The sequence below is a fragment of the Leptonychotes weddellii genome, chromosome 4 (genome assembly GCF_054177405.1).
Source record: "Leptonychotes weddellii isolate Sample4059 chromosome 4, ASM5417740v2, whole genome shotgun sequence".
NCBI classification, from domain to species: domain Eukaryota; kingdom Metazoa; phylum Chordata; class Mammalia; order Carnivora; family Phocidae; genus Leptonychotes; species Leptonychotes weddellii.
Window position 1 is genome coordinate 3990189 of NC_138372.1, and position 18564 is coordinate 4008752.

At 57.0% G+C, this 18564-nt stretch overlaps 2 protein-coding genes and 1 long non-coding RNA gene across 6 annotated transcripts; 2 read left to right on the plus strand and 1 right to left on the minus strand.

The window, feature by feature from the left end:
- Positions 1 to 135: 135 nt before the first annotated feature.
- TAS1R1 (taste 1 receptor member 1) lies at positions 136 to 8875 on the plus strand. The gene is given in 8 exon segments (XM_031020380.2): positions 136 to 360; positions 2177 to 2454; positions 2988 to 3016; positions 4951 to 5190; positions 5192 to 5716; positions 6348 to 6560; positions 6849 to 6969; positions 7944 to 8875. Coding segments are annotated over 8 exon segments (2529 nt in total). The 5' UTR covers positions 136 to 169.
- LOC115937735 (uncharacterized) lies at positions 5527 to 8490 on the minus strand. Its single transcript, XR_004072972.2, has 2 exons — positions 8353 to 8490; positions 5527 to 7127 (listed from the first exon to the last, which is right to left on the minus strand). It is a non-coding gene; the product is annotated as an uncharacterized LOC115937735 (long non-coding RNA).
- A 512-nt stretch (positions 8876 to 9387) lies between the features above and the next one.
- On the plus strand, positions 9388 to 16752 carry ZBTB48 (zinc finger and BTB domain containing 48). Of its 4 annotated transcripts, none has more exons than XM_031020387.2 (11): positions 9388 to 9515; positions 10005 to 10701; positions 11199 to 11440; positions 13551 to 13662; positions 14266 to 14358; positions 14748 to 14834; positions 14979 to 15133; positions 15486 to 15622; positions 15695 to 15859; positions 16227 to 16315; positions 16401 to 16752. In XM_031020387.2, the coding sequence occupies exons 2-11, from the start codon at positions 10012 to 10014 to the stop codon at positions 16695 to 16697; spliced, it is 2067 nt and encodes a 688-aa protein (XP_030876247.2). In that variant the 5' UTR covers positions 9388 to 9515; positions 10005 to 10011; the 3' UTR covers positions 16698 to 16752. The 4 variants fall into 4 exon arrangements, with proteins under 4 accessions (XP_030876247.2, XP_006749305.2, XP_006749304.2 ...); XM_006749242.3 differs by having other exon boundaries at positions 10009 to 10701; XM_006749241.3 differs by having other exon boundaries at positions 9388 to 9509.
- The last annotated feature ends 1812 nt before the right edge of the window (positions 16753 to 18564 follow it).

The following is an 18564-nucleotide window of genomic DNA, read 5'->3' on the forward strand; positions in this document are numbered from 1 at the left end:
CTTCTCCCTCTGACCCTCCTCCCTCTCCTGCTCTCTGTCTCTCATTCTCTCTCTCAAAATAAATAAATAAATAAAATCTTTTAAAAAATAAATAAATAAATAAAATAAACAGCCAACCTGGTCAGAGGGCTCTGCTTGGCCATGCCAGGCACAGGACCATCTGGCCAGCATGTCACTCCTGGCAGCTCACCTAGTCAGCCTGCAGCTCTCCCTCTCCTGCTGCTGGGCCCTCAGCTGCCGCAACACAGAGCTGTCTCCCAACTTCAGCCTCCCTGGGGATTACCTCCTTGCAGGTCTGTTCCCTGTACACTCTCACTGTCCGGGGGTGAGACGCAGGCCCACGGCGACTCTCTGTGACAGGTAATATAAGGACCTCTGCCTGCCCTCCTTGGTGAAGACCATGCCCTTTCTGCCTCTGGGGCTGCCTCCTGAACCACCTCTAGTCCCTCCCCATCCTATGGTCACCACCTTCAAGCCCTGGCTGGACCTTCCCTGGCACTTCTGCTCAGGTTCCACTTTGTAATACATTATTTTGTCCTGGCTATTAGAGTGCTTTGTATTGTAATCCCATTCCAGTTGGTTTCCAGACTTTGTGACATAAGGAGGTGGCAAGGATTAAGCAAGCATGGCTTTTCCCGGCTTCTGTGCCCTCCCTGCTCCTCTCCAGGTTCAAACTCCTGAGTCTCCGGATGGCAAGCGTGGTTTTCCATGAGGAGGAGAGGGAAGGCTAACAGCAGTAGATGCTTTAGGAGCTTAACAAAGATATCTTAGATTGGTGCCTTGCCTTCATGAAGTCGACAGTCTCGGTAGAGAAAAACATCTGCTTTTCTCCTAAAGAAGATAAGTTGTTTGCCATCTGTGCAAGTCACAGATTTGGGAAGACTCAAGGATGGATCGGGACTCAGTGGCAGGATGCCTTAAACATGACACACATCTGAGATTCACACAGGAGGAAGGTTCTGGAAAGCCTAGTGCATGAAGACTGGCCCCAAGAGCTACAGATAGGAGCCTGGGAAGAGAAGATTTGGGGAAGAGGAGACACATGGACACCCACTTCTGAAGAAGGTGTCATGGTGGGAGGCACTGAGTTTCCTCTGAGGGACTTAAAGACAGAAGTGATAGAAATGATGGAAGAGGGGCGCCTGGGTGGCTCAGCCATTGGGCGTCTGCCTTCGGCTCAGGTCATGATCCCGGAGTCCTAGGATCGAGCCCCATATCGGGCTCCCTGCTCAGCAGGAAGCCTGCTTCTCCCTCTCCCACTCCCCCTGCTTGTGTTCCGTCTCTTGCTGTGTCTCTCTCTGTCAAATAAATAAAATCTTAAAAAAAAAAAAAAAAAAAAAGAAATGATGGAAGACCCTTCCAACAGGCACAGAGGCTGGAAAGTGGAATGTGCTTGCACACTCTTCAAGCAGAGCTGAACCATGTCCCTGTTGGGATCCAGCCAGCAGTTCCTGAGAGGCAGTGAGGAACACAGGTGCTCACTACATTCATGAGTGTCCTGGTGAGAAGCACTTGTTGAACAAGGTTAAACAGGTGTGTGGTTAACTTTTTGTGTCAGCCTGGCTAGGGTATGGTGCCCAGTTGTTTGGCCAAACACCTGTCTAGATGTTGCTGTGAAGGTTAACATTTAAATCAATAGGGTGAGTAAAGCAGCTTATTTTCCATTGTGTGGGTGGGCCTCATCCAAACAGTTGAAGACCTTAAGAGAAAAGATTGAGGTCCCCTAAAAAGGAAGGAATTCTGCCTTCAGACTCAAGACTGCAGCATCAACCATTGAGGGAATTTCCAGCCTGCCCTGCAAACGTCAGACTTGCCAGCCCCACAATCACATGAGCCAATTCCTTAAAATAACCTCTTTTTTTTTCTCTCTATATATCCAATTGGTTCTGTTTCTCTAGAGAACACTAATACAGCAGGTGTCTCTGATACAGGACTTCATCAGGCTTTCAATGCTAATATGCTTATCCAGGAAGGCATGGGATGTGGTTTCTCCAACTTGTCCCCCCTCCCCTGACCCAAAGGCCTGTTAACACAACTGTGTGTATGGTACCAGGCCCACATTGAGGTCATGGTTGTGGGGGCTAGACAGATGACCTCAGAGTTTCCTTTCTACCCTCCAAAGAGAGTTGCAGCAAGACCTTGCCCTTCTTGGCTCTCAGCTTGGCTTTTTCCACAGACCCAACAGCTTCAACGGCCATGGCTACCACCTCTTCCAGGCCATGAGGTTTGGCATTGAGGAGATCAACAATTCCACGACCCTGCTGCCTAACATCACCCTGGGGTACCATCTGTACGACGTGTGCTCAGAGTCAGCCAACGTGTATGCCACACTAAACGTGCTCTCCACACTGGGGACGCATCATATTGAGATCCAAGCAAACCCTGCCCACTACTCCCCTGCTGCCCTGGCGGTGATTGGACCTGACACCACCAACCATGCTGTCTCCCCTTCTGGCAAGTCCAGTGCAGGCTGGGAGTGGTGGGCAGGAATCACTGGGCCCCAAGGCCAGTCTGGCCCCCTGGATCTCCTGGGTGCTCACCACTCATGAGTCACATTGCAGGGGGCCCTGCCACATCGCAGTCGCCACTCCAGCATTTCTTCCTCCCCAAATGCTGCATCCAAACCTCCTTGCCTCAATGCTCCCGAGAAAACCCATTCTCCTTTGAAACTGCTGCCCTTCACACTCCTCCCACCATTCTGTCTTCTTTGTGAAGAATGGAACACCCTTTGTGTCCCACCCCACAGACTTCTCCACTTCTCCCCTGCCCTCCTTCTTCCTTCCTGCCTTCCAGGCTCAGGCTCAGAGGTGTGGTCTCCCACTCAGAGTGCTGTCCCTCTGGGCCTCACCCCCTCCTCTGCTTGTCAGCCTTTCCTAGGCTTCCTCCTCCACCTGTAAGCTAACCTTATCCCTCCCCATCTTCCAGGCACCCCTGCTCCCAGCACGGTCCTCCCTCTGCCCGCTTTCCATGAAAACTTACCTGCAGAGCCCTCTAGTCTTGTTTGCTTCTCCCTCTTGTCATTTGCTTCTCAACCCCCTGCCCTGGCTGCTGTCCCACCACTCCTGCTCTTGTGATCTGGAGGGCTTTCTAGGTCTCCAAATCCAACAAATGCTTCTCAGCCCCTTTTACCTGACATGACAACTCTGTGACATTCCCGACCAGTCCTTCAGTGACATTCTTTCCTCAGCATTTATGACCTGCCCCCTCTCACTTATGGCCCCTCCTCTTCCTCCTCAGTCTCCTTTAGAGAATCTCTTCCCCACCTCTTCTGAAAAGGTGGATGATTCCCAGAGTACAGGATGCTCCCTTTCCCAGGCAGGTGTTGGGAGTAAAAAATTTCCTCTACTCTTCAAGATTCTTCTGGCTGGTCTAAACATTGACATGAGACAGATTAACAGGAGAAAGTCAAGATTACATATGAATAGGGAATCCACGTAAACATGAGAGGTTCAAATACAGGCAAAATGAGGCTTATATGCTATTCTGAACTAAGGAAAAGCTGGTACGGTATCTGGGACTTCAAAGGAGAGGAAGACAATTCACAGGAAGAGATAAGAGAGTAAATGTTTAGTAAACAAATGTTTGCCAGGCCATCCAGAAACAATGGGACATAGAGAGGAATTTTAACAAATTGGACTTTGCTAAGATCCCCCCTGCCCACCACACCTAGTTCCTATTATACTCTAGTTATCTATGGTGACAGTTCCCTAACCTGGAGCAGGTCAGCTATCTAAATTCTTTTAGGCAGTTAGGGGAAAGGTCAACGTTTCCTCCGGAGTCTTTTGTGCCTTAATTATTTCCAACTGGAAATTAACCCACGTGCCAAAGTGGTGTATCTTGGGGCAATTCATTCAGAACCCCTACACAGGCCATGAGCCCCATGGCTCAATTTCCTGTTCTCTAGCTTCTGTCCTGTGTTCTAAGCTCTGAGCCTCCTTTCTGGATGTTCATCCAGGGTCTCCACTGCATGAACCCAACAGGCCCCAAACTGAGCTTACCTCCCTAGACAACTGGAGTCTCTTTTCTTCCTGCATCCACCCTCCTGCCCACCTGCCTCTATACTCAAGCCAGGAACCTGGCAGGCCTACCCATGTTCCTCTGCCCCCCACCCCCACAGTTAGCCCATCACCATGGCCTCTGCTTTTACCTTCTAAATGCTGCCCAGTCAACCCGCTCTTCTCCATCTTCACTGCCACAGCTCTAACTCAGACCACCAAGCTCTCTCATCTAGATGATTCCATCAGCCTTCTAGGGGTTCTCCCTGACTCTGGTCTTGAGCCTTTTCTAACATGTTCCTCACTGAAATCAGAGATACACTCCTAAAATACAAGTCATAGCATATCACTTCTCTGCCTAAACATTTAGGGGCTCCCCATGGCCTACAGATAAAGACCAAGTCTCTGAGCATGACATTTAAGGCCTCCTGCTCTGACCAGACACACCTACTTTTTTTTTTTTTAAGATTTTATTTATTTATTTGAGACAGAGAGAATGAGAGACAGAGAGCATGAGAGGGGGGAGGGTCAGAGGGAGGAGCAGACTCCCGGCCGAGCAGGGAGCCCGATGTGGGACTCGATCCCGGGACTCCAGGATCATGACCTGAGCCGAAGGCAGTCGCTTAACCAACTGAGCCACCCAGGCGCCCAAGACACACCTACTTTTGTGCTCCTTCTTCTGGCATGGGCATCCACATATGACCTCCTGCATCATTTCACTCACTCTGTGCTGCTTTTGTTCCTTTCCCCTTCCTCTCTCAGAACCTCCCCTTGGGTTTCTGCCTCTTCTCCAGATGTACGTTGTCAGCCTCCTACGTCCAGTAGGGCTCTCCTTGAGGGCTAGGGCAGGGATCAGGTGTCCTCCCTGGGTCCCCATGCCCAGCAAAGGGCCACAAGTGGGGGGGCCCTGAGTTGGGACTGATGCCACTGAACTTGCTGAACTGAACCCCCACAGATCAGCTACGAGGCCAGCAGTGTGATGCTCGGAGTGAAGCGGTAGTACCCCTCTTTTCTGTGCACCATCCCCAGCGATAAGCACCAGGTGGAGATCACAGTGCTGCTGCTGCAGAGGTTTGGGTGGGTCTGGATCTCACTGGAGGGCAGCAACGATGACTACGGGCAGCTGGGGGTGCAGGCACTGGAGGAGCAGGCCACCCAGCAGGGCATCTGCATTGCCTTCAAGGACATCATACCCTTCCTTCTCTGCCTGCCCGGGGAATAAGAGGATGCAGAGCATGATGCACCACCTGGCCCGAGCTAGGACCACCGTGGTGGTCATTTTCTCCAGCAGGCAGCTGGCCAGGGTGTTCTTCGAGTCCGTGGTGCTGGCCAACCTGACTGGCAAGGTGTGGATCACCTCAGAGGACTGGGCCATCTCCAGACACATCAGCAGCTTGCCCGGGATCTGGGGCATTGGCACAGTGCTGGGTGTGGCCATCCAGCAGCGGCTTGTCCCTGGCCTGAAGGAGTTTGAAGAGGCCTATGTCCAGGCAGATAAGGGGGCCCATGGGCCTTGCTCCAGGGGCTCCTGGTGCAGCAGCAACCAACTCTGCAGAGAGTGTCTGGCTTTCACGACACAGCAGATGCCCACGCTTGGAGCATTCTCCATGAGCTCTGCCTACAATGCCTACCGGGCTGTCTACACAGTGGCCCATGGCCTCCACCAGCTCCTGGGCTGTGCCTCCGGAGCCTGTTCCAGAGACCGAGTCTATCCCTGGCAGGTAAGGTAGACCAGCCCCTGGCACCCTGAAAGGGGGTGCTTTCCTGAGGCAAGCAGAGTGATTACTTTCTGGCCAACTAAGTGCTAGGAGTGCGGGACAAAGGTTACCGATCAGAGGGCTGATCCCCTCTCTTAGGTTTCACTTCTCTGAACCTGAGCCCCTCCCACTCACCATGCTTCAGATCCAGGACTAAAAATCACTGTAAAGGGGTCCTTCGTTAGAAGATTCCTCTCAGGGGGCTCAGTCGTTAAGCGTCTGCCTTCAGCTCAGGTCTTGATCCCAGGGTCCTGGGATTGAGCCCCGCATCGGGCTCCCTGCTCGGTGGGAAGCCTGCTTCTCCTTCTCCCACTCCCTCTGCTTGTGCTCCCTCTCTCGCTGTCTCTCTCTGTCAAATAAATAAATAAAATCCTAAAAAAAAAATAAAAGAAGTTTCCTCTCAGGAGGCTAGTTGGGAGGGTTGAGGGGCTTCCTTGGAGGGGAAGGAGGGCTCTGAATTTCCAGATGGACTGAAACCACCTAAATAGAAGCACAAGGCCCCAGGCACTTGCTTCCTGAGCCTTCCAGGTCTGGGCGGTTGAGGAGGAACGGCCTTTTTCATCTATGGCAGCTCCCTGGTCCCTGTTTATTTCAGCTTCTGGAGCAGATCCGCAAAGTGAATTTCCTTCCACACAGCGATACTGTGATATTTAATGACAATGGGGACCCCCTCAGCGGCTATGACATAATTGCTTGGGACTGGAGTGGCCCCAAGTGGAACTTTAGGGTCATCGGTTCTTCCACGTGGCCTCCAGTTCAGCTGGACATAAATAAAACCAAAATCCGGTGGCACGGAAAGGACAACAAGGTAACAGAGACATGGTCACTCACAAGGGGACTGCCTTATGGATAGCCTGATGCCTGAGGTTACTGTGGACGAGCAGGAGGGGGATCCCAGGTACCAGGCCAACATGGCCCTATCCAGCTTCCCAGGCAGCACCCAGATGGCCGGCTGCTGCAGGTTTATGAAACCAGGGGCTCTGCCCTGGGAGTGAGCTGTGAAAGCAGATGTACAGAGATTGTTTCCCATTCCATGTGAGCATCCCTCGACTTGAGCCACTCCATGTGGTTACAGAACACCTGTGGCTTCTTGCAGGTGCCTAAGTCTGTGTGCTCCAGCGACTGTCTTGAAGGACACCAGCGAGTCATCGTGGGTTTCCACCACTGTTGCTTTGAGTGTGTGCCCTGTGAGGCCGGGACCTTCCTCAACAAGAGTGGTGAGTGACCAAGTGAGTGGGCGAATGACTGGGCACTCCTAGGGTCCACAGAGCAGATGAGGGGATCCCCCTTGGGCCACACATGTGCAGAACCAGGGCCTTGCTCACTTCGCTGCAGTTAGGTACAAGCTGGAGAATACCTGCCGCCAGACTGAATTCTGAGGAAGCAGAAACAACCAGTTGAAATCCTCAGACCCACTATGTCTTTTACTAGAGAGCTCCCAGCCCAATTCCTACGGGGGCAATTTTATTCTAAATTCAACGTTTTTATGCAAACAGATGTAGCTATGTTCCCTTGTACTCTCCCACGCTATCTGTGTGAAGTCCCTTCTATTGACCATGCCAAAGACAGCCAGCACCTTGAACAGCTTGGCCTGAATGCAGATACTATTGTATCTGCAGCTGAAAAAACAACATACCCAGTGACGCAAGGTCAAGATCAGAGAGCAAATTGGGGTAGCTAAGGGCTCAGCCCAGAGTTGGACTCCATGAGCCACATTCTTTCCTTTTACTATCTCTGTGGCCATGGGAATGCATCTCTTCTGTTCTTAGAGTCAGAGAAACCACAGAGTGGCAGCACAGGAAGGTGGATTTGGTTAAGGGAAGTGCTGGGGAGAAATGAAAATGCCCTTCCTTCAGGGCTGACTGTTCCTATTGGATCATAGCCTCACTGGCATGCGGGCAGAGTCACCAGAGTAAGGCCTTCCCTAAGGACCTCTTGGTTTGCAAGCCCAAGGGATCATGAGCCATACAGAACCCACCCAAGCGTCTCCAGAATCTGTAATTCATACAGGCATCTTGAGGAAACACTTGGCCTTGGGATCCCACTCAGGGCTACCCCCATCTCACCATGCCCAGAGGCACCCAGCTCCTGTGGTGTAGCCCTCCCAGCACCTTGCAGGTCTGCGTGGCCTCCCTTCCTCATTCCTGCTCTGCTCATCTAGCTCTCAGGAGCCTTCTGCCTTTCCTTCCAGATCTCCACAGCTGCCAGCCTTGTGGGAAAGAAGAATGGGCACCCGAGGGAAGTGAAACCTGCTTCCCACGCACCGTGGTGTTTTTGACTTGGCATGACCCTATCTCTTGGGTGCTGTTGGCAGCTAATACGCTGCTGTTGCTGCTGCTGGCTGGGACTGCTGGCCTGTTTGCCTGGCACTTAGACACCCCTGTGGTGAGGTCAGCTGGGGGCAGGCTGTGCTTCTTCATGCTGGGCTCCCTGGCAGGGGGCAGCTGTGGGCTCTATGGCTTTTTTGGGGAGCCCACCCTGCCCACATGCTTGCTGCGCCAAGGCCTCTTTGCCCTCGGTTTTGCCATCTTCCTGTCCTGCCTGACAACCCGCTCCGTCCAGCTGGTCTTCATCTTCAAGTTTTCTGCCAAGGTACCCACCTTCTACCATGCCTGGGTCCAAAACCATGGTCCCAGCCTATTTGTGGTCATCAGCTCAATGGCCCAGCTGCTCATCTGTCTAACTTGGCTCATGGTGTGGACCCCACGGCCCACCAGGGAATACCAGCGCTTCCCTCAGCAGGTGGTGCTTGATTGCACGGAGGCCAACTCCCTGGGCTTCATGTTGGCTTTCGTCTACAACGGCCTCCTGTCCGCCAGCGCCTTGGACTGCAGCTACCTGGGCAAGGACCTGCCAGAGAACTACAACGAGGCCGAATGCGTCACCTTCAGTCTGCTCCTCAACTTCGTGTCCTGGATTGGCTTCTTCACCACGGCCAGCGTCTACCAGGCCAAGTACCTGCCCGCGGTCAACGTGCTGGCGGCGCTGAGCAGCCTGAGTGGCGGCTTCAGCGGGTGTTTCCTCCCCAAGTGCTACGTGATCCTGTGCCGCCCAGATCTCAACAGCACCGAGCACTTCCAGGCCTCCATCCAGGACTACACGAGGCGCTGCGGCTCCACCTGATCGCTGAGGCGGGCAGGGCCACGCCGGGGGTGGGGGTTGGGCCTGACGCCTCCTCTGCCCCGAGGGTCGAGTGTCGAGGGTCGAGCGAGGCGCGCGCGCCCTGAGCTGTCCGGGAGGCCTTTGGACTCCTCAGTCTTGGCTCGGACAGTGTAAGCTCACGGGAGTCCAGCCCGGGCTCCGGGCTGCCAATAAAGCGGTGAAATGTGCGTCCTGGCTGCTCTTGCTGTCTGGGACGAGGGTGGGGCGCTACCTCCTCCAGGCTGAGGGCGCCGCGGGGGCCAACCGCAGCCGGAACCCGGGGACCCGGCCCAGCGGGGAAAGAGCCCGCGCCCAGCTTGGCGTTGCCGAGCAACTCCGGGAGGCGAGCCCAACGCTGAGAGAACCGGGCCGGGCCCCCTCTCCCCATCCCATTGGCCGTTCTCTGCCTGGCCCCGCCCCGAGGGCGGGGCTAGAAGCCCGGCGCCTCCGAGTCGTTCGCCCCGTCCGGCGCGCCCTGACGTCACGTCCGGCGGCGGCGGCGGCGGCGGCGGCGTCTCCGTGCGGTCAGGCGGGCACGTACGGTCCGGGCAGTTGGTCAGGGGGGCTGTGGAGACCACAGGGTCCGGGGTCTGTGGAGCCGACGCGGGGAGCACGGGTACGGGTGAGGAGGTCTGGGGGAACAGGGCGAGGGAGGGAAGGGCTGCGGGCCGCTGTGGCCGCCTTCCGTCCGGCCTCCCGGGACGTGTAGGCGCGGCGTGGGTTCTGCTCATCTGTCCGCACCCGCAGCCCTCCCCTGCCACGGGTCCTCTCGCCGTGCCAGGCCGGTCAGTTCGCGCTGATCCTCCGTCTCTTTTCCTGCGCTGATTCCTTCCACCCGCACCCCTTCATGCCCCTGTCCTGTCCCCCGCCAAGCCATGCTTCTGGCCTACCCAGTATGGGCTGCTCACCGGGCCTCCATCTCCAGGGAGGCGTTCACTCTATTCCTGGCTCAGCTGGCACTCTCTAACCTTGACCCAAACCCTCCTTGAGATCAATGTGACTGTTTGAGTAGAGGGCACCTCCCCTTTCCCTCTCCCCGGTCCAGGGGCTTTCCCTTGCTACTCCTGGGTTGGGTTGGCCAGCATGTCACTTCTGCCTTCCTCTCCGCCAGACAGACCATGGATGGCTCCTTCATCCAGCACAGTGTGAGGGTTCTGCAGGAGCTCAACAAGCAGCGGGAGAAGGGCCAGTACTGCGATGCCACCCTGGATGTGGGGGGCCTGGTGTTCAAGGCACACTGGAGTGTCCTTGCCTGCTGCAGCCACTTCTTCCAGAGCCTCTATGGGGATGGCTCAGGGGGCAGTGTCGTCCTCCCTGCCGGCTTCGCTGAGATCTTTGGTCTCCTGTTGGACTTCTTCTATACTGGTCACCTTGCTCTCACCTCAGGAAACCGGGATCAGGTGCTCTTGGCAGCCAGGGAGTTGCGAGTGCCAGAGGCTGTGGAGCTGTGCCAGAGTTTCAAACCCAAAACCTCAGTGGGGCAGGCACCGAGTGGCCAGAGTGGGCTGGGGAAACCTGCCCCCGGGAACGTGAACAGCCACCTCAAGGAGCCGGCAGGCTTGGAGGAAGAGGAAGTTTCGAAGACACTGGGTCAGGTCCCCAGGGACCAGGATATCGGTGGCAGTCACGGCCCCGAGAAGCCCCAGCTTGGTCTCCCTGCCCAGAGTGAGAGTCCCTCCTTCCACCGTGGGAAACTCAAGCAGGCCTTGAAGCTTTGTCCCCGAGAGGATAAGGAGCCTGAGGATTGCAAAGTGCCCCCAAGGCCCTTTGAGGCTGAAGGTGTCCAGCTGCAGGGCGGGAATAATGAGGTACTGTGCCCAGGGTGCTGGGAATGGGGAGGTAGGAGTCATTGGGGAGAGACTGACACTTTTCTGGGATAATCTGGACCCCAAGGTAGAATCTTTATTACGTGGGTCTGGAATAGGTTTTCTCCAAATCCAGGAACCCGGCTCCATCCTGCAGCCTCAGGCTGACCTTTCTGTGAGTCACAGCTGTCGAGGATTGGCAGCCTTTTGGGGTTGGATAGCTGGCCTCAGCGTTACAGGTGTTTCCCGAGGGTAGTGAAATCCGGCCAGACTTCCAGCTCCCCACAGATAGAGCCACTGCCCTCCAAATCCGAGATTCCGATGGGGCCTGCCCTAGGACCCTGATGGGAATAGTCACTGATAAAGGAAATCATCTGGGGATGTGTGTGGGTTGGGCCTTGGGATGGAACTGGATGGAGTTGGCTGCCCTGTGTGTCTGTCCCCAGAACTCCCGCTGATTAATTTGGTGACCTCGCTTCCTGCTGCCTTTTCTGCTCTAGTGGGAAGTGGTGGTTCAAGTTGAGGACGACGGGGATGGTGATTACGTTTCAGAGACTGAGACCTTGCCGACCAGGAGGAAATCAAACATGATCAGAAAGCCATGTGCTGCTGAGCCAGCCCTGAGCACAGGTTCCCTGGCAGCCGAGCCCGCTGAGAACAGAAAAGGTACAGCGGTGCCAGTTGAATGCCCCACATGTCATAAAAAGTTCCTCAGCAAATATTATCTAAAAGTCCACAACAGGTAAACGGTCTGTTTTTTTATTTTCTTTTCCTGTTTGCTATTCCCTTGTTGGGGGAGGGGCCTGCACTCCCCTCTTCTGAGCCATGTGGGGGCTGGGGGGCTCCATCGCAGACTCACGCAGTGCCTGATGTCGACCTGCTTCTCATCATCAGGGAATGAGAACGTGGCCTTGGGTCAGGTTTCTTCTGTCTCCCTCTCATACTCTGAGCGGGTTTGTGGACACCTTGTCAATAAGTTCCACTCACTGGGGACCTTGGCCTGTAGCTGCCTTCTGCCAAGGGGATGAGAGAAACCCATGGCCTTGTGCAGTATTTCTAAAGCCTGGCAATGTGGGCTTGGGGCCAAGGTGTCGGTCTTTAGGGTTGGTGCCTCCTTTGATTTTCTGGGGAAATGGTAGCCCCAGGATATCAGTGGAGCGTAAGGGATCATTTGTTAAACCTGCATTGTCTGAAAAGGTAACAAGATGCCATACGAAGCTATGCTAACTTAAAAGTAAAAATGAGTTCAGTTTCTTAGATGCAGTAGTCACATTTCAAGTGCTCAGTAGTTATGGGGGGCCCTGGCTGCTGACTCAGCACAGACCATTTCCATGGTCACAGTTTTCCTGACAGCGCCACTCCAGGTCTCTGCAAGGCCTCCGGGGAGGGCAACTAGGAGACATGCTTTCCAGACCTGCCATTTCATAGTCCAAGTCGTCACTAGCCTGATTTCTTGCCAAGCCAGGTTGGGCCACACACACTTTCTCAGCGTGACGCTCTGGGAAGCCGGCAGTGACGGGCTGGAGTCGTTGCTGGGTGATGTTTGCTCGCCTGTTCTGGGGCAGCTCAGGGCAGCTGCGGCCAGTGGGGTCTGGGGAAGTGCCAGTGTGGGAGGCCCCCTGGGGTGGTCCACATCTGCCTGATGCTCCCCCAGCGTGAGGCTCGGGTGCAGGCACCGTCCCCATCCCTACCTTGGGCCGCAGGTTGCTGGACTGGCCCTGAGAACTGCGAGGGGGTGATGCCCTCGTGAGGTCGTTTGGATGAGGACAGTCAGTGGAGGGGCAGAGGATGAGAGAAACGTCTGGCTTCTGAGAACTAGTAAGAGCTCTTCCGGTGCCGCTCAGGTGCTCTGAGGTCAAGGTTCATTTAGCTCATTCTGCTAGGCGGCTGACAAAACTGTTCTGGGTGCTTGGGGTACCTTAGCGAATAAAGCAGAGGCCTCAGGGAGCCTGCCTCTCAGCAGGGCTGCGCAGACTGGAACTGACAGACAGCAACTTGACTGTGTGGTGGAAGATGGGAGGTGCCACAGAAGAAAGCAGGGGCAGAGCCCCGCCTACAGGTTGGGGAGTTCAGGGTAGGGTGGGGTTGCAGTTTTAAAGAAAGGAATTTGGAGCAGACTCAAAGGAGGTGAGGACCTTTACCAAGTGAATGGCTGGGGGGAGTGTTGTGGGTCGACGAGGGCCGGAGCAGAGCCTAGGGTGAGCCAGTGGGTTGGCGAACGTCAGGGAGCCAGACCCGGGGATCAAGGCCCCGATGTAAGTGGCCGGCCGACTATGCCTCATAGGCCCCGGCCTTTTCTCAGGGTGAAATGGGCAGTGTTGCAGGGTTGGGAGCAAAGAGGCGCTGAGGTCTGACTATACCTAAGGGTCGCTCTGGCTGCTGAAGTTCACTCTGGCGGAGGCAGGCGTGGAGCACGAGACGAGGCAGGAGGCTCAGGCAGCCGGGCAGGGGATGGTCTGGCTGCACTAGGCGGTAGCAGTGGAGGCCAGGTGAAGTGGTCAGGTTCTGGCTATGGTTTTGATGGTAAAGCCCACAGAAGTTGAGGCGGACTAGGTGGTTTCTCCAGGGAGTCAGGACCCAGGGATTATTTCTGTCTTTGCCAAGATGCCAGCCAGCTGGGTCTGTGTGGCTTTGGGGTGGTCCCTCCCGCATGCAGCTGTGCAGGCTCCCACGAGGAGGAGGGTTTCTGGGTGCACCTGTGCGGCTTCATCAGCCAGGTCTGAACAAGCCACGTGGGGGCCATGGCTGGCCTTAGGACCGCTCTTCCTCTCTGCTCTGGAGCCCAGCACTGCTGGTGAGGGAGCGGTGGGAAGTCGCTCAGGCCCCACACCCTCTGTGGCTTTTCCTGGCAGGAAACACACTGGGGAGAAACCCTTCGAGTGTCCCAAATGTGGCAAGTGTTACTTTCGGAAGGAGAACCTTGTGGAGCATGAAGCCCGGAATTGCATGAACCGCTCGGAACAGGTACTTGTGGGTTGGCCCAGGATTTGTGGGCAGGGGCACGCTGGCCTTTGTCTTCCTGCCATCTGAGAGGGGCCCCCAGGAGACTGTCTTAGGACTGTAAACTCGAGAGCTGGAGTGTCCTTGGATGCCATCGAGTCCACTCCCTGGTATTACAGGTGGGGACATCGGTCCCAAGATTAGGAGGGACTTTGTGGGAAGGATTTTGGGCTTGCCTGCGTGGGCACCTGGACTCTGGAGAAGGGGTGTCTTGGTGGGGGATGGCTGCTGAGAAAGGCTACCTGGCCACCTGCCCCCACCCCACGGGCTGGGCCTTGTGACATGGCCAGCTAAACTCCACCCTCCTCTTCCTAGAGGCCTATTGCCAGGGGTGGGGGCTGCGGGGGAGGTCTCTCGGCCCCTGCCCCCAGCCTGGCATGGTGGGTTTGCAGTGCTCAGCTTTGGTCAGGGTCAGGGCAGGCAGGTCACGTGTTGCCCTCTCCCACCCTAGCGTCCCCCCCCTCGGGCAGACTCCTCCCAGCAGCGAGTGGAAGCCCGGGCAGAGGCTGCTGTCGCAGGCAGAGGCCCCCCCCTGATGCCGGCCCTGCTTGCCCCTCACACTGCCAGGTCTTCACGTGCTCCGTGTGCCAGGAGACCTTCCGCCGGAGGATGGAGCTGCGGGTCCACATGGTGTCCCACACGGGGGAGATGCCCTACAAGGTCAGGCTTGGCCTGTCCCCAGGGCCGTGGGTGGGGGGGCAGCCCCAGGATCTCTCCTGCTGAGCCCTATACGTGGGATGATGTTAGGCGCCTCCTCCTTGCTAGCCGTCAAGATGCCCAGCCTTCCCTACCCATCTAGCGTCCCCTACATTCAGGCAGGGACACTGGCCCTTGCTGGGGCCTTGTTTCTTTCCATGGAGGGCAGGCTTAGCATCCCTGTGGTCATGGCACTGGGGGCCCTCCCTGGAGCATCCTTTATGCCAGGTCACGGAACCTCCTGGCATCTTGGGCTGGGCCCTGCCCTTGGGTTCCTGCCTCCACAGCCTGGGGGCAGCCGGGGTCCCGTTGGTGTGGGTGGCCTAAGAGGTGACCTTGGGCCTATTTTCCAGTGCTCCTCCTGCTCCCAGCAGTTCATGCAGAAGAAGGACTTGCAGAGCCACCTGATCAAACTACATGGAGCCCCCAAGCCCCACGCTGTGAGTGCCAGGCTGTGCTTGGGGGCTGGGAACTGGCAGTAGCGAGGAGGTGGTCGCAGCCAGGCAGGCCGCATGGTTGCTGTCGCACAGAGGACCAGGGAGCCCGCCCTGCCCTCACCCTGGTCTTGCTCCGTTGCCCCACAGTGTCCTACCTGTGCCAAGTGCTTCCTGTCCCGGACGGAACTGCAGTTGCACGAGGCTTTCAAGCACCGTGGGGAGAAGCTGTTCGTGTGCGAGGAGTGTGGGCACAGGGCCTCGAGCCGAAATGGCCTGCAGATGCACATCAAGGCCAAGCACAGGTGTGGACTGGTGGTCTTTCCCCAGGGCTGGTCCTGCTGCTGGCTCCAGGCCAGTGAGTGGGCCTGGAAGACAGTTGGCTGAGGCGTGCGTGGGACTGTAGCCGCTCTGGTAATGGCACATTACCAGAGGGATGAGTGAGTTTGCCAGGCAGAAAGCCGGGGTGGGGAGAGAGTGTCCTGCAGCTCCTGGGATGAAGCTGGTGCCCCTTTCCTGGCACAGCCCTAGCCCCTCTTCCGCACAGCTGGCCTCGGCCTGGGGCTGGTCCCACCGCGTCAGGTTTCCTCGGGTCAGGGGCAGAGCAAAGGGGGCCACATCCCTTGGTGATGGCGTCTGTGTCCCCGACCCGGACAGGAACGAGAGGCCGTATGTCTGTGAGTTCTGCAGCCACGCCTTCACCCAGAAGGCCAATCTCAACATGCACCTGCGCACGCACACAGGCGAGAAGCCCTTCCAGTGCCACCTCTGTGGGAAGACCTTCCGCACCCAAGGTGAGGCAGGCCCATCCTCTCACTGTCCTGGGGCCGAGGCCCGGTGACTGAGGCCCCGCCTTGTCCCCACAGCCAGCCTGGACAAGCACAACCGCACGCACACGGGTGAGAGGCCCTTCAGCTGTGAGTTCTGCGAGCAGCGCTTCACGGAGAAGGGGCCCCTGCTGAGGCATGTGGCCAGCCGCCACCAGGAGGGCCGGCCCCACTTCTGCCAGATCTGCGGGAAGACCTTCAAAGGTACCTGGGCTTGCGGAAGGCCCCGTGCCTCGGGCTTCCGTGGGCTCGCCCCGTGGGGAGCTGCCAGGGTTGGAGCGTCTCCGCGGGGAGAGGCCAGGGGTAGCAGTGGCTTTTACGCGCTCCTCCTTGGCACGAAACCTTCTTGCCAGAGAATCTTGGAGCTGCTGCGAGGTGGGGGTGGAGGCTCCGGAGGGTCCTGTGCAGAAGTGCTTTTGGGATGCTCCTGGAGCCCGGCGGGGCCCGTATAGCAGCCGCATACCCCAGGACCTCCTCTCATCCCAGCACTTTCTGCCCACTTTCTGCCTCTGCTGACGCTGGGGCCCTGCCCCTCCCCTTCCCTCCCCTCCCCTCCCCTCCCCTCCCTCAGCCGTGGAGCAGCTGCGCGTGCACGTCAGGAGGCACAAGGGGGTCCGGAAGTTCGAGTGCACGGAGTGCGGCTACAAGTTCACCCGGCAGGTAGGCCTGGGGCCAGAGTCCCTCCTCCTGCCCCCTCTGGCCCCGCGCCCCTCCCGGCCCAGCCCTGAGTCCCCTTGCCCCCCAGGCCCACCTCCGGAGGCACATGGAGATCCACGACCGGGTAGAGAACTACAATCCACGGCAGCGCAAGCTCCGGAACCTGGTCATTGAGGACGAGAAGATGGTGGTGGTAGCGCTCCAGCCCCCCGCCGAGCTGGAGGTGGGCTCGGCTGAGGTCATCGTGGCGTCCCTGGCCCAGGGCGGCCTGGCCTCCCAGCTCCCTGGCCAGAGACTCTGTGCGGAGGAGAGCTTGGTGAGCCCGGGCGTCATGGAGCCCTCACTCATCATCACGGCGGCCATCCCCGAGGACTGTGACACGTAGCCGCCACAGCCCCCTTGGCCCCTGCCCCCAATAAACCTCACGGCTTTGGACTCCAGCGTTTCAGGCTATCTGGTGGTTCCCCGGTAACTGTTCTCCAGGGGTGTGCTGCTTTCCCATCATGTCCTCTAGGAGAAACGGTCCCTGCCTGGCCATCTCTGCACCTCGGGGTGCTGCTCAGCCAGCAGCTTCCCCACCTTGTCGGGAAGACCTCAGCAGAGCGAGACGCCCAGGTGCTCCCCTCCGTGTCTGGTCCCTGTCAGGGTTCTAGAACTGGGAGTGGGGGCATTCCTGTTTCACGGCTGTGGTGCGGCCAGCCGGTGGGGGTAGAATTCATTACTAAGGCTCTGGAGTCAGAACCGAGTGGCCAGGGCCCCTGATGATGACCTTGCTCGCTTGACTCTGCCTTGCTAGTGTGCAGCAGATCCCACTGGGGAGCCTGAGGGAAGGGCTTGTGGTTAAGCAAGCTCTGGACCCTGGCTGGCAGAGGACCACAGAAAGGATCCTTCCCTTGGGAGGGTCCTAACTTGCTTTGCTTGTCCAGGGGGCCTGGAGTTCAGGCCTGGCCAGGCTTAGAATGACAGGAGGCCCTGTTGTCATCCCCGGGTTCAGCAGCCACAGGGACAGCAGGGCCGGGTGCTAGATCACGGAGGAAGGTTGCGTGGGTGCTGGCACCCAAATTCCTTCTCAGCTTTATTTATAGCACTGTGACCCAACCAAATGATTGCTTCATTTCCTCGTTTTTAATGGAGCTGGGAACAGTACGCATGTTGTAGACAAGGACTGTTGCAGTTACCTGTGGCTGGATGGCAGGCCACCCGAGGATTTCCCTGGAGGCTGGAGGGCGGGGGTCCATGCCTGGCAACATGGTGCTGGCTGTGGGCCTAGGCCCTTCTCCACAGGCTTCCTCCCAGCATGGTGGCTGGCTGCCGGGCCGAAGTTGTGAGGCCTTTTTATGACGTAGCCCTCAAGTCACACAGTGTCACCTTTGCCAGGCTGTGTTGGTCCAGGCAGTCACCAGAGCGTCACTCCCCAGATTCAGGGGGAGGGGATGGGTGTTAAGGACCGCACACAGTTTACAACCGCCCTACCTGGAGCATAGGGTCCCTGCTCAGTGCTTGGCACAGAGCAAATTCTGAATTGGGTAGTGATGGTCGTGACCAAGAGCTTAAGTCAAGCACGACCTAAATCCCATCCCTGGGATATTCCCGAAACACCAGCCCCACGCGATGCCAAGCTCCTCCTGGAGTCTGAGGAGGACAGTGATGTCTTTTAGACCCAGAACCCATCTAAACATCTTTCCTTTTATTCCTTGACTGCTGGGGCACTCCGGTAAAGACCATATTCAGGTACAACAACCGATGCCCAGGCTATGCGCTGTCTCAAGTCTACTTCGGTCAAGTTGTTATTACTTTTTTTTAAAGATTTTATTTGACAGAGTGAGAGAGCACAAGCAGGGGGACCAGGAGAGAGAGAGAAGCAGGCTCCCTGCTAAGCAGAAAGCCCGATGCGGGGATCGATCCCAGGACCCCAGGATCATGACCTGAGCTGAAGGCAGACGCTTAACTCTCTGAGCCACCCAGGCGCCCCTGGTGAAGTTATTAAAAAGATGATAAACTATGGCCTCAAAATGCTCCCTTTCCCTGCCCAGGCATTGGCCTTTTCCTTGGATCCTATGTGAGGAGCCTTTCTGAGCTTCATGGGCCAAGGGACCCATGGTCTCTCCCCCTACCCCAGGTCTAAAGTTTGCCCACTGCAGATGGGGTCTGACCACTGGAGACCCCACCTTCAGGAGTAGGGGAAAGCGAGGCAGGGGGCAGAGTGCCAAGAGGGGGAGTCAGGGAGGCCAAACCAGCTCTGGAGCGGCAAG